Here is a 15,032-nt window from a genome sequence, read left to right on the forward strand (position 1 = left end):
TAGAAAATCTACTGGGATCCTTTATCAATAAAAGCACTACATTCTTCAGTGAAATCTATAGTCTCAAATTAATTAAAGGCTCTTTTCCTAGTTAGAATGTCTTACATGAATTTAACATATACAGGAACCTGAGTGATTAAATATGTGAAAGGAACTGTTACCTGTAGATTTTTTACGACCTTTAGGAACTTACAAAATTGCTTATCCAACTTATTCTTTAGATGTCTATTAGGGAATTGTAGTTGGATAATAGGGCCTTGCACATCTTCACCTTTCTCCTGAGGTTTATCCTACAAAGAAACATTAGAAGAGTTAGTTTTTTCCTGGAGCCCTGCAGGGTTAGTAATAATAGCATTTGGTACAAGGGAATCAGGATTAGCAACAGGTTCATCCTCTTTGATCATAAAAGGCCCGTCATAATGTGAACCACTCCTCAGAGTAATTGTAATAGCATGATTATGTGAGTTGTACTGGCTACGATGGTAATACTCCCTACTGGTGATTTCTTAGAGTAGAGGAAAGTTGCGCAATCTGATTATCAACAATTTTATTATGCTCAATAATTGAATCAATTTGAGCATCTCTACTCTCCATGTGCTTTTTCACACTTGCTAGCATCCCTCTAATTTCTGTCAAGGCAAGGTCTGTAGGTGGGGGAGTTTGTGATTGGGTTTTCTGGCCAAACTTGGGATAGTGATATTTCTGTTGTGGTGGTGGTTGTTGTTGTGGTTGTTGTGGAGGTGGAGGATTTTGTACATTAGTGCTCCGGTATGAAAGATATGGATGGTTTTAGAGGCCAGGATTATAAGTGTTGGAGTATGGGTTATTTTGCCTATAGGTTTGAAAGGCATTAACTTGCTCCATAGAACTCCTACAATCTTGCTCCTAATGTCCTATAAATCTAAATTTTTTACAAAAAGCGTCATTAGTATTATTCACAGCAGAAACATTAGCTACAGAATTAGGAACAATAGTAAGATTATCTAGTTTTTGGTAAATAGATGATAATTGAGCCTGCAAAAAAGGATACAGAATGAACACTATGTTTTCCTTTATTAGCAAACCCTCTAGGATTCCCGTATTGGGAATTGGGAATTATGAATTGCTATATCTTCGATAACTTTACCTACATTTTCCACATTAAGATTCATAAACCTCCCACTGGCTGCAGAATCTAGAATTGATCTATATGAATTCCCAAGCCCATTGTAAAAGGCTTGAATTTAGTGCCACTATGCTAAATTATGGTGAGGATACTCTCTCTGCAGATCCTTGAATCTTTCCCAAGCCTTATATAATGTTTCGTCTGGCTCTTGGGCAAAGTTCTGAATTGCAAAGTTGTTCTCTCTGCAGGGTAATATTTGTTATAAAAATTCAAAGCAAGTGTCTCCTAGTCAGTAATACCAAGTGCAATTCTATTAAAACCATTAAACCACAATTTAACTTTTCCATTTAAAGAATAGGGAAAGAGAATCTCCCTGATTTGGTCCTGGGTAACCCCAATTTGCCTTATGGTATTGCAATATTGACAAAAATCTGCAATGTGAAGATTAGGATCTTCACCCTTAGCTCCACTGAATTGCTTCCTTTCTATCATCGTGATAAATTAGGGCTTGATCACGAATTACACTCCATTAAGGGCTGGAGTAGGAGTAAGGTGTAGAAAATCTATCAGCGACGGCTGCGAATAATTGCTGAGCTTTCAAGGTAGCTGTGGAGGCGAATTCGTCATCTCTAATTTAGGTTATGAAGAAACTTCTGAATTGCTAGAATCGAACGGGGGTTCCAAAGGTGGATAAGAACCTGAAGTTCCTTAAATTTATAATGGGTTAGAAACCTTCTAGAATAATCTAGAAAAAAATCTAATAGTTTTAAAGGTATGTTGACTAGATTATTCTTCGTTCACAAAACTAATGTGTTCCTATATATGTCATGCGAGACTTATTAGCTCATCATTTGGTATTGAAATATATATTTTAGGGATTTGTGTGGGAGCAAAATAATTTTTTTTTTAACAGGTAGCAAATGTGACACGGGGTGTTTTCGCTGGTAGCAAATGTCAATTTTTCCATAAGTTATTTAATAGAGGTGGCCACATGATAATCAAATATTTAGAATAATACCATCCTGAAGATGAATATGAATAAATGTCATTACCTATATAGTAGCTATATAATGTACATATTAAGTTGATGTCCTAGACAAACAAGATTAGTTGCTATTGAACTAACACACCTGAAAAGTGGTAATCCAAAGGATTACAACGATAAGAATCCTTGGAAGAGGAAAGAAGCACTAATTGACAATGACAAATTTGAGAAAGTGATATCTCCTGAAGAGATCATTCATAATACATTAAAATGTAATATGATTGTATAAAGTACTCCAAAAAAGTATAAAATGTTGTCCAACAAGGTTAGCATGTATCAAGATTACAATCAATGCTCCAGTAGAGTATGAGTATTAGTTAATTATCTTGCCAATTGTAGAAAGAAATACATTGGTGTACTTATATCACATCAAAATCAGGGACATGCATAAAGTACCTCTAATAAGGTGATCACCAATATTATAAAATTGACCATAATTTAAATACTAAAGGAAAAGTGATTGGATAGGCCATCTGAGGTTCAATAAATTCCCATCATGAAAACCTAAAGTTTTATTTGATACTTCCTCCGTTCTGTTAATATTGCAACAATGGACTTTTTGCACTATTCATCACTCTTGTTTGACCATATAATATGATTTATACGTTAAGCAAAATATAGTCATGTGGGATCTTGTTGGATTCGTCTCATAAAATACTTTCACAATATCAACTTCTTATAATTTATACCCTTACATAATTATAGATATTTAGCATATAAAATGTGCATAGGGATGCGTAATTTCCTCTTTTTCACAATATTAATAGAACGGAGGAAGTATGAAAGAAATAATTAATGTCCAGACACTTTCTCATGTTAAATGTATGAAATAAATTGAATGACAAGACATAACATTGAGATTGAGCTATATTTGGAGTGTGATTTTTAATAGCTTTAATGAGTGTCATTTATGGCACTCATAGGGTAGTGTTTTAGGATATTTTCACCTTATTTTTCATGCTTTTCTTTTATCATTTTGGTCATTTCTCCTTTAGTTTCTCCATTTCTTCTTTCTTCGTGTTTTACTTTCCTTCATGTGGTTTTCTTCGTGTTTCTCTTTTATATTGCTCTTTTTCTCTTCTATTTTCTCTCTTTGGTTTCTTTTGTAGGTGCTTAAGGACTTAGCTTCGCAAAGGAATCAAGAAGTGCAAAAGGGGCTAATCAAAGGTGTTTCAAGCCCCTTGGAGAGGGCTTGGAGAGGGCTCGGGGAGGGCTCGGAGAGGGCAATCTGCATCTACTCTTTGCTGCGGGCACGGGTAAAATGCATCAACTTGGTGATTTTGGCCAAGAACTTTCCGCGCCCTAGCCGCGATCTAGCCGTGAGCGCGGAGAATCTAGAGAGACCGCTCCAGTTAGAGAGACCGCAGCCCCCCTGTCTTCTCCTGGAATAGGGCATCTGCCGCGCCCTTAGCCGCGGGCGTGGGTATCTTCGCTGCGGGCACGGGTCTTACCCAGATTGCCCGCGGAGTTAGGTATGGGTTCCGTACCCATTTCTCCGCGCCCGCGGGATCTTCTTGGAGAGGGCGCGGCCGATCAGTTTTTCTTCTTTGTCTATAAATAATCTTGTAAATCCTCTTGAACGCTAACTTTTATATAATATTTCATTACCTTAGTTTTTAGAGAGAGAAACTAGAGAGAAAGTAGAGATTGTAATTCTTGGATTTGATTTGTATTTCAACATTGCTTCTTCAATCAAGTTTGGATTTCTTCTTCATATCAATGAAAGTTTGTGAGATTTCTTTCCTTTGAATTTACTTCAATTGCAATTTTCTTTAATGCTTGAATGTTTGGTTTGGATTTTGATTTAGTTTTGAGAATTTGTTGATTGATTGATTTTCCTTTTAATTTAGCTTGAATTGAATATGATTGTTAATATGATTGTGATTGAATTTGTTTTGTCTTTCAACTTCACCATGATTAGTGAGTAGATTAGTTGCTAGGGAGAAGGGGAAGCATGCTTGATTGATGATTTTTGCTAGTTGATGATCATTGATTGATTGAATTGTTGCAATTAAATTGGTTGACATAGTTGTGCATGTGATTAATTAGACTAGGAGTGATCAACCTATAAGATTAATCTGGATTGCATTGCAAATTTCAATGACATGAACCCTTGATTTGAGAATTACTTTAATTGATTGAATTTGATTGTGATTCTCCTTGTTAGCCATTAATAGTGAACCCTAGCTTGGTTTATACGAGATAACCTTTGAATTACTTTGATTGCAACTATTGTTTGTCCCTTGCAATGTTTGAATCAATTGAGTGATCTATCAATTAGCATAATTGTTGAGCTTGCATGTGGAGCCTATATCCCTAGTGTTTATCATATTGATTAAATTCTTTGATATGTCTTGATTTTTGTTTATTCTAGTTACCAAACTCAACCATTGATATTCTTCGATTTAGCTTAACATTAGACTATAGCATATTTCATATTCATTCCTTTGGGTTCGACCCTTGACTTACCGCATACTTGTATAAGGTTTGTTAAGTGTTTATAAATTTAGTTTGACCAAGGGAGAATTAGATGATGACCTAGTTTTACGCACCCCTTGTCAAGTTTGTGTTAAAAGAAAAGTTCAAGAGATAATGCAATTGGTTTTTAAGAATAACTGGTTCAATAGAATAATTTATATGTTGAAAAATATTGGCTAGGTGACCAGAAGCTCACCACGTACAAGTTAAATGTAGAAATTTTAAGTAACTAGTATCATACTATTAATATTTCTAGTGATCCCGAAGATCGACACCTACTGAAGTTACAAGAAATTTTATATTTGTATAACAATTATCTTGATTGGGGCTATTGTATGTCAGCACATAAGAAATAGAATGAGAAATTAGACAACTGCACAATTCATTACCCCTCTATTAATATTGATATCTAGAAGAGATAGAAATTTGTTGAATATATATTATTATCCTACGAGATGAAATTTCTTGCACATGAAATTATATTCTATTTGGGGAAGAATTGCCCCAATATTTGAGATATTTTACCAACTTAGGGGGAGATAATTGAAGTAAATTGGCCAAATTATAAAATTATAATTATTTAATCCCTCTAATGATACTTTGTAAAGTTATATGCAAACTTTTGTATCAACATATGTTGCACATCTAAGATTTCTTTTGTATACCGTTATGACCAATCTAGAGGCATAAATAGATATATTTTGATTATAGTGATAATGATATTATGTGCATACATTAAGATAGATCTTGCCAATTTTTCATTAAATAACTACACCTGAAGTGTAGTTTGTATGATTGGTTCCAATATAAATATGTGATACATGGCAAGATAGTACAGTTGATACTTTTAAAGTATAATAATAGTATATTAATACCATAGTGTGAGAAAAACCCTTGATAGGCGTTATAGATATTTGAATTATTACAATAGATGGTCTGTGATGTAAGAAAGTTATGATGGTACTAATAAGAAATGTATTCAGATATCATAGTAAAATAGCATGCGAAATGTACATTAAAGAAATTTTATGATACCGGTACACAATGGAACCGATGAATAATAGGTATATGCATGATAGAATGGACTAGTGAATAAGGGATCTGAAATATATGTCCATTTTGATGTCGACATAATAATAATATAATGATCAAAAGTTTATCATGGACCAGAAGTCCAATGAAATATGGATTTTTAAATCCACACTGTACAGTGTCTTACATTTTTATGAGTCTTATGTTCATGTGCATATGTGAGTCACAGGTTAATGGATACTTATTGCATGTGTAGGAAGTTATTAGATGCATTACTCATTGTATATTTTGTTCAATATCTTATCATGATTTCTATATCTCTTATTGCATGCACTAATTTCTATATAATTATTGTGGTATGTGTGAATGTTCGTCCAAAATATAGTATGGCGTATTTACAACAATGATGTGAACTTTCAAAGAGATATTTATATTTCAGTGGGCTTACAATTGTGATTAAATTGTTGATGACATCGATTTAATATCATGTAAGAAAAGTTCCCGAAGAACTTATATGCAACGTATTTATAGCCCTACAAATTTTATATTTTGATTATTTTAATTATTATCAAACTTTTATCTATGTGACTACATCATTGACATCTCAACCTGAAGATTGAGCATATAAAAGTTAGTGAGATAAACTATTTGTATTTGCAAGAGAACTATCATGTCAATTATGACATATGTCTAAGGAATATTAATACTTATGCTTGAGGATGTTTTCTTATGGTCCAGATAGAGGTGTCCACCGTGCGAGTCGTGCGAGCTGGGTAAGGGTTAGGTGGATCGCGGGTTGGGGTTTCGTGACACACGACATGACACACGTAAGGCAGGGTGGGCGGGGTCGTGGGTTGGGTTGGAGAAGTTGGACACACCAGGGTTAGGTACATGGGTTAGACGGGTCGTGGGTGGATCGAGCTGGGTTCGTGGGTTAGATGGGTCGTGGGTGGGTCCAGTTGGGTTTGTGGGTTAGGGTGGGTCAAAGGGTGGGTCGAGGTAGGTTAGTGGGTTAGGGTGGGTCGAAGGGTGGGTTAGGTGGGTTTCGGTTGAGTTAGGTTAGTGTGTTAGGGTCGGGTGTGTTCGTGGGTTAGACGGTATTTTAATTTTTACAAAATTAACAATTTGATGGCTTGCTCTTAATTAAGATGCCTACGTATCCTTATATCATAAAATAAGGAATCAAAGCCAACATAGTTCTTATATTGTACTTATTTTGGAATTTGGGGGAGGGGGGTCTTGGACCTATGTTTAGAAAATTAAATTTTAATTTTGCAATTAAATTCTAATTTTCGAAAAATAAGTTGCCTACGTATCCCGAAAGAATCAAAGCCCACGTAGTTCTTAATTAGCGTACCTGATTAAGACTTTTCTAGCTACCCATATTTGTGCATCATCATCCCCGGAAGCTGCATCATTCATTGGCGACTCCAATATCATCATAGGATCATCTTCATCGTCTTCGTCTTGCTTTAAACCTTGAGTTCTTCTTTCAGCTTGATCCCAATCTTTCTTATAAACACTAATTTGAATGTTTTTCGGAGTTAAGCGAGATCTTTTTTCATCTAACACTCTTCTACCTACACTAAAAACATCATAAACAAAAGAAGCATACATTAGTCCATTGACTTTCGGTTATTAATTCAGTAGGATCAACACGAGTCTCATTGTAAAGTTGGGTCAAATATCACGATACTTTATAGCATCATTCAACAAATTGAAAGTAAAATTCCAACGGGTAGGAGTATCAATAGACCATTGTCTTTTACTAACTGTTTGAGTTATCCTAATCCATTTTACAATTGTTCTAATTGGGTTTAGCAATGGTTGCAACTCATCGAGACCCTCTTGGACAGACAAATTCAAAATATGAGCACAACATCTAACATGCAAGAGACTACCACCCAACAACAAATGCAAGTCGGAGTCATTTTTCAAATAGCCAATACACTTTGTGTTTGCATGTGCATTATAAAGAGACAAAGGAAAAACTTTATTATTCAAGTGGAATTCTTTTAAACAATCCAAAATAAGAACTTTTATGTTAAAACCGGTATGTCTTTCTTCCATAGCTTCAAAACATAGTATACAATTTTAAATAAACTAATCATCATCCACCCAAGGAGTAGTAATGTAAAGAAAAGGTTCTCCCATACTAGAAGTCCATGTATCACTTGTAAGCCTAACACAACCATCATAAGTACGAAATAATTCAACAAACCACTCCTATACTTATAATAAGAAGTTTGTGTATTACGTCTTAGGGTATTTCGGGGGATACGAGTAAATGAAGGTTGTAATGCAACTTTATTAAAATACTCAACATCTGCATTTTCACCGTAACAAAAAGGGTATTTATTTTGCAATAACTAAAGTACTCATTTCATCAATCATTCTATCTTTATTATAAATGAAAGGTGTACCTCTGCCTGGTAGATGGCTCGAGTATCCGTTGGATTTTTTATTCAATTATACAAAGTAGTCGTTGGATTAGGTGGGTTGGGCAAGTTGGGTTGGGTGGGCTGGTGGGTTATGCGGGTTGGTGGGTTGGGTGGGCTTGTGGGTTATGCGGGTTGGTGGGTTAGGTTGGTTGTGCATGATGGGTCAAATTAGGTGGTTTCGTGGGTTGGGTAGGTCGAATCATGTGGGTCAAAGTGGGTTGAACAAGTTGGGCCGAATCACATGGATCGAAATGGGTTGGGCTACAATTTTTTGACCCACGACGACACAACCACCTTTGTAGACGGGTTGTGCCGTGCAGCTCACGGTGGGCTGGGTCCAACCTGGCCCACTAGCAGGCCCAATTCTGAGATTTTGGTGGCCTAGGGGCGAATAAAAAAATGGGGCCCTAATTGACTAACAATTGAAATTATTAAGGAAAAAAATTGGGTATGCAAAATTATTGATGCTATGAAATTTTATTAGTGTAAAAACACCTTTTTAAAACATTTTCTTCTAGCATTTCTATATGCAAAGTCATTACTAATAGTTTCTACATCACTATGGTCTAACATAGTTCTCTTAATACATAAAGTAGCTAATCATTCAACCTTTCTTGACTCTTTAGGATAATGGCTGCCGAATTGAATCTGAAATCCATAAAAATAATGGTGAAAAAAAAAATAATAGAAAGAAATAAAAAAAAAAGTGACTGGGGAAATTGATATGTGAAGAACAATTGAAAGAGTATAATTTCTAGGTTATGAGGAAATCATCTTTGAGAATTAAATTTGGAAAGGAAGATAAAAAAATCAGAAAAATAATGGTTATACCTTATACCAATGAAAATCAGAAATAATTGATTTCATAAGATTATAGTACGAATTAATTTAGTTAACTTAGGGAATTGATTTGACAAATTCAACTTTCCAAAATGAAGGAACTATTTTTTAGGAGGATTATTATTGTGAAGGGATTAAAAAGGGGATGAATTGATTAACATAACATTGAAACGCTACAACGCTGCATTTAGGGAGTATTAATTTTCATACACTCACATCATTCGCTGATGCAAAGCTCTCATTTCACATAGAGATTGGGAGGTGACCATCAATCATTGCTATAGAGAGGCTAACCGTGATGCGGATTGGTTAGTTAATTTTGGGGTGAATGCGAGTGAGAAAGTTACCATTTTTGAGGCGATCCCGAAGGATCTTCGTGCTGTTTTATTGGTGGACCTTAGTGGCGTTGCTTGGGCAAGGATGGTGTCGGAGAATTAGAGTAGCTGTGTGCTAAGCTAGTTCTTTTATTTTTGTTTTAGTTGTTTGTTTTCTTTTGTGTTTTGTTTTCGTTTCTTTGTTGTTCTTTGGGGCTTGCCCCTCTCTTGCACCAAAAAAAAAGGGAGTATTAATTTTAATTTGTATTTTTATTATTTATATTTTTACAATATACGGGCTTTGGATTTTGGGGCCCTGGGCGGCAGCCCCGGCTGCCCTGGGGCAGATACGACTCTGCCTACTGGCCACCTCAAGATCTAGAAGAACCATGATCAATGTATATAATTACATGTGTTATATTATAATTCAAATGAGATTGAAGAACGACATTAATAATATCAAGTTTTGTCATCAAATTATTATTAATGAATGTTTTATCAAATAATAATCATCAATTTCTATTATTCACGACTTCCAGAAGAAGTTGTAACCACATAAGTTCAACTTTTAAATCAACTGTTAAACAGAGATTTGAAATAAGATATTAGAGAAAAACACTTGTATGGTGAAATGAATACACTTCACATGTTTATGTGAAGACTTGAAGATGCAATTTCAGTTTGGGAGGATCGAAGATCAATGAATGCTATTTTACCACTTATGAGAAGATATTCAACTATATTGGATTCATTGATGCATGACTAGAAGATCTCAAGTTATAGTTATGTATTCATCAGGGAGAGAAAATACGCGCTGCACTCTTCTTTCCTTGACCATGGTTTTGTCCCACATTGAGTTTTCCTTATAAGGTTTTTAATGAGGCAACATCTTGAGTGTATTACGAAGAATGTTGTACTCTTTTTCCTTTATTAAACTTTTATCCCAAAGGGTTTTTCCTAATAAGGTTTTAACGAGCCACAATCTTCGATAATGGACATCCAAGAGGGAGTGTTATGAAATATTGTGTGGATGACCATTATATTTCTTATATCATTCCTGAATATTTTAGATATAGGGTTTATTCTTATCTATATATATATTTGTGGATGTTCTTCTTGTATAATTCTAGAACAACTAAATTTTAGGGTTTATTATTCTCCAAGAAAACCATATCAATTGTGTATTAAACACATATGTATACCTTCATCATATAAAATACAAGGAGAATACATAGATTAATTCTTTCTCAATTCTGATATTTTCCCTTATTTTCACAACAACAAACAAATAATTGTTGATTTTGTCAAGTATTTTATTTTTAAGTAATACTCTTTATTGTATTTTTAAAAACGGTAATCATTATATTTTCTATAATATTTTTTTTTTTGAAAAAAAATAATAATAAAAAAAGGGTTTTTCTAAGTTATGCCCCCAAACTTCCTCGATTTCTAAGTTGTGCTTATGCTTTTTCAAACGTCTAAGTTGTGCCCTTAACCTAACTAATTTTTATTAACAATAACATTTGACGTTAACAATAACTTTTTTTTTATTAACAATAACATTTGACGTTAACAATAACATTTTTTTAAAAAAATTTACAGCGTTAAACCAATTAGAACGAGACACGTGTCAAATTAGTAACGCCACGACACCATTGCTGATAAAATAACTTAACTTTCGTTAACAAAAATGGTTGTCAAAGGGTATTGTTGATAAAATATCATGAGGTGGAGGCTACAACTTATAACTTTGAAAAAAGTACTCCCTCCGTGTTTTTTTAAGTGTTACACTTACCAAATCCGGTCGTGTTTTAATAAGTGTTACATTTCCTTTTTTGGCAAAAAGCTACATTAAAATATTACTCCCTCCATTTTTAAATACTTGCTCCACTTTTCTTTTGCGGACGTTTTTAAATACTTGCTCCATTTCCTTATTTGGAAAGATTTTACAATATTTAATTAATTTCTCTCACATAGTGGACCCAACATATATTCTCTCTCCTCCAATTCTCTCCACTAATTTTGCTTTCTACAATTTTTTATTTTCCACCAACCCCTCTACCTCCCTATTTTATTATTTTCTCCAATTTCTCCTAAAACTCCGCGCATTGAGAAATGGAGCAAATATTTAAAAACGGAGGGAGTACATCTCTCTCTCCTCTCATGGTCCCCACCTAAACCCACTACTACTTTATTATTATATTTATCCTCTCACATTCATTAATTTTCAATAAACTATTAACTCCACTATCTTTCTTTTACAATTTTTTAATACTTTAACTACCCCACCTACCTCTTATATTATTTAAGTCAATTAAATTGCCTAAAATTATGTGGCAGTCAAACTGTAACACTTAAAAAAAATACGGAGGGAGGGTACAACTTAGAAATTCAATAAATTGGGAGGCATAACTTAGAAAAAACCCCTTAAAAAACAGATGACATGTGTTATTGTTGGTATATCTTTTAATATATATTTTTATATTTATTGATTGATTATAAATGTTTTCATCATAATTATCAATCAAGTGAGTGAGCATGAGGACATTAACTAATTTATGGAATCCATTTAATCGCTGCAAATGATGAGGGCTGAAAAAAAACACAAGAAGAACAAAACCCTTACATACCGACTCTTGGTTAAACCATAGAAGCCACAAGGTAAACAATCACAAGGATCGGCGGCCAGGTTGTGAGCATCTGATCAACAACAGTTGGGCTGTTGACCACGATGAGCGGATCACCACTAGCCGCGAGCACGGCATCGAATCCAAAAGGAAAAATACACCCAACTGCACAGGTCACTGGCGGCCTTCCGCACTGCTGCTAAGGGGCTGGGATTTGACTAGGAAGAGCGGAATCAAATCAATGTTAAGACAGATACATGCAACAAAGTTTGTAGTCATAATCAACCCTTAAATTCATAAATTGTATGAAATTCCCTACCATTCTTGATACATTGGGAATTACGGGAAAACAAAAAATAAAAACAAAATAAAATACATTGATAATAAATTAATTTGAAGTTTGAATTCTCAGTGGCTAGTGGCAAGAATAATTTAACTTATACATCTCATTGAATGAGCTGGTTATACTGGGACAATTACAAAAATAAATACATCAACAGAAATGACAGCCCTCAAACAGCTCATTTTGTTATACAGATTTAAATTACATAAAGAGTCAATAAGAATATGGTAAACATACAGTAGATAGTACACATGACAAAAATTCTACGTGAAAGCAATATTTTCGATCAGCAACCTTAGACTGAGATATTACTGAGATGGTATTAGAAAGAATGAACAAACTATAAGACAGGCAATGGTGTCAGCACATCGGCCTTCAGAATAAACAAAACAAATATATAAAGGAGGTAGCCAATATCACCAACACAGGCGACAAAATATTGGTTGTGTGAGCACTGTTTGTTTTTGAGTCTTTTGACACTGCCTTTGTTGAGTTTTCATCACATTCGAGGCCGTTTTTACCCTCTTTGCATTCATTCGCAAAAATGCCCGGTGGGTATTTACCAAAGAGATTTATGTAGCTAAACATAGTACTTGCACAGTTATTAGTCAGGTCATTAAGGTTGTCTGCGAAAGGGCAAGCAAACTCCTTGAAGGCCTTGCAACAAATATCAGCTGGATACTTTGGTCCTTTGCATTTGTCAGTGATGATGGTGTAGTTTTGACCTTCAAAATTTATTGGGCAATCTGCACATCACATGAAATAGATTAACTAAACAGAGCAAAATTCATTGAAGCCCGCTCACGGAACCCTAGTACAACCTACTCACAAACACAAGGAACTAATGAAGCTGTACGATGCTAAAATGCTAGCAGGAGATTGGGGTTATATAATATATCCTCTCTATCCAAACAATCTATAGAAAGAATCAATCGATGATCAGCAGCATAGATGATCACCAGATATTAATTTCCCAAAGCTCAAGCATGGTTTAATGCAACAAATCTTTAATACAACTCGCTTATCACACAATAACATATAACTTCGCAACACAAAAACTACATGCTACAATATTATCTCAAATACTAGCTCAATTCACTAAAGATACTTATTTCCCCAACAAAACACTAGTAAACTCCTATACAATACAAGTATTTTCATAACACAGTATTTCTAGCAAGTCATTGTTATTTGCCTATTTCCCATTCCTTCCATACACTAATTGAAACACTTTCTCGCTTATGATCGATATTCATTAGAAACCAAATGCTAAAGACTACTGCTACAAAAATAACTGGCAAAACTAAAGTAAACTTCAAACCCTTACAGAAAACATATTAAACAGACTGATCTTCAGCATAATTCAAAGAAATTGTAACGACGACACGGCCCACACCAGCAGTAAATAGAAACAATGTGAAACCTTTATTTAAATCACTCAAACCGAACACAATATTACCCCAATGAAATAAAAATTAACCACAATTTCAATCTTTGGTACTAAAATTGATATTAACATGCTTAATTTATCTCCTTCAAAAAAAAAAAAAAAAAAAAAAACATGCTTAACTTGGCAGCCAAATCAAAATCAATAACCGAAAACGTAATATCTAGCTGATCTGCTCGTTCCAGAAACAAATCAACAAATCAATAGCCTGAAATAATACACTAGTTTTGTCCTTATCCTTGAAAGTTGAAATTATCTAGTAATTAATGAAAATAAATCATATCTACAACAAATCAAAACATTTGAGATTTTAAAAGATAATAATAAGTACTTTTCTGGGTCTGAAGCAAAGAGCGGCCGGTAGATCTATGAGATTCAAAAATGGCATCTGCATAAAAATAATAAAAATCAGAAACAAAAAAAATAATCAAAACCCAGCTTTAAGATAATAATTTCAATACAGTAATAAGAAAATTCCATCGCAGAAGAAAATCGTACCAGAAATGAAGCTGGAAGATGCCAAACTAAAGAGAAGCAAGAAAACGATGGAACCCAAATATCGATTTATCAACATTTTTCAAAGAAAAAAAAAGACCAGAAATATGAGCTGGGTTATTCAAATTACAGACCAATCAATCAATCAGAAGTTTAATTGATCGGCAATAATTGATTCTGGAACTTCCTTCACCTTATCAATGGCTGCTTTCCTTCCTCTCTCTTTTTTTTAATTAATAAATTTTTTTTGGGGAAAAAGTTATGGGTTTTGGTAGCTCCTCCTAAATTTGGAAGACAGGAGTGAGAAAAAGCGCGTATTAATATTTTAATGTAATGAAGTGTATCGCCTGTCATCTATTTCAACCTTGCAATTTTTGCAGTCTCTCTCAAATTCTTTCTTGTTACTTTATTTTCATCCTTCCACGTTTAATGGCCGCCAAAATATTCATTATATTAAATTATTAATACAGGTATTAAAGTAAAAATGTTTGTTTGCTTTTACTGTTTTACAAGCGTGCCTATACGAATAATAGTCATCCCTGCGTCCTTTTATTACAGGTATAAATGTATAATGCATGAATTTTTTTTTTAATCATCAAAATTAAGTGGTTTTTTTTTATAGATTGTACTTTCTACAATATTATTCTCTTTTTGATGATTTGTCATTTTTTTTTTTTTTTTTTTTTTTTTTTTTTTACTTTAACATCAATTCTTAATATTTTTTTTCTCTCCTAATTTCCAATCACTTTTTCTTTCTCTCTATCTCTCTTTAACCCCACAATATTTATACTCCTAATTATTACTTTTAAGGAATCTTTAACTTTGTTAATTTTCATGCAAAATAAGAAATAGACATATAATAAAT

At 33.8% G+C, this 15,032-nt stretch overlaps 1 protein-coding gene across 1 annotated transcript; it reads right to left on the reverse strand.

Annotated features, from left to right (window-relative positions):
* Positions 1–12,239: 12,239 nt before the first annotated feature.
* Positions 12,240–14,592, reverse strand: LOC110683662 (GPI-anchored protein LLG1-like). The gene is made up of 3 exons (XM_021860059.1): positions 14,171–14,592; positions 14,004–14,060; positions 12,240–12,971 (listed from the first exon to the last, which is right to left on the reverse strand). Exons 1-3 carry the CDS (start codon positions 14,244–14,246, stop codon positions 12,601–12,603), a joined length of 504 nt encoding a protein of 167 aa, XP_021715751.1. The 5' UTR covers positions 14,247–14,592; the 3' UTR covers positions 12,240–12,600.
* Between the last annotated feature and the right edge of the window lie 440 nt (positions 14,593–15,032).

The sequence above is a fragment of the Chenopodium quinoa genome, unplaced genomic scaffold, assembly GCF_001683475.1.
Source record: "Chenopodium quinoa cultivar QQ74 unplaced genomic scaffold, ASM168347v1, whole genome shotgun sequence".
Classification (NCBI taxonomy): Eukaryota; Viridiplantae; Streptophyta; class Magnoliopsida; order Caryophyllales; family Amaranthaceae; genus Chenopodium; species Chenopodium quinoa.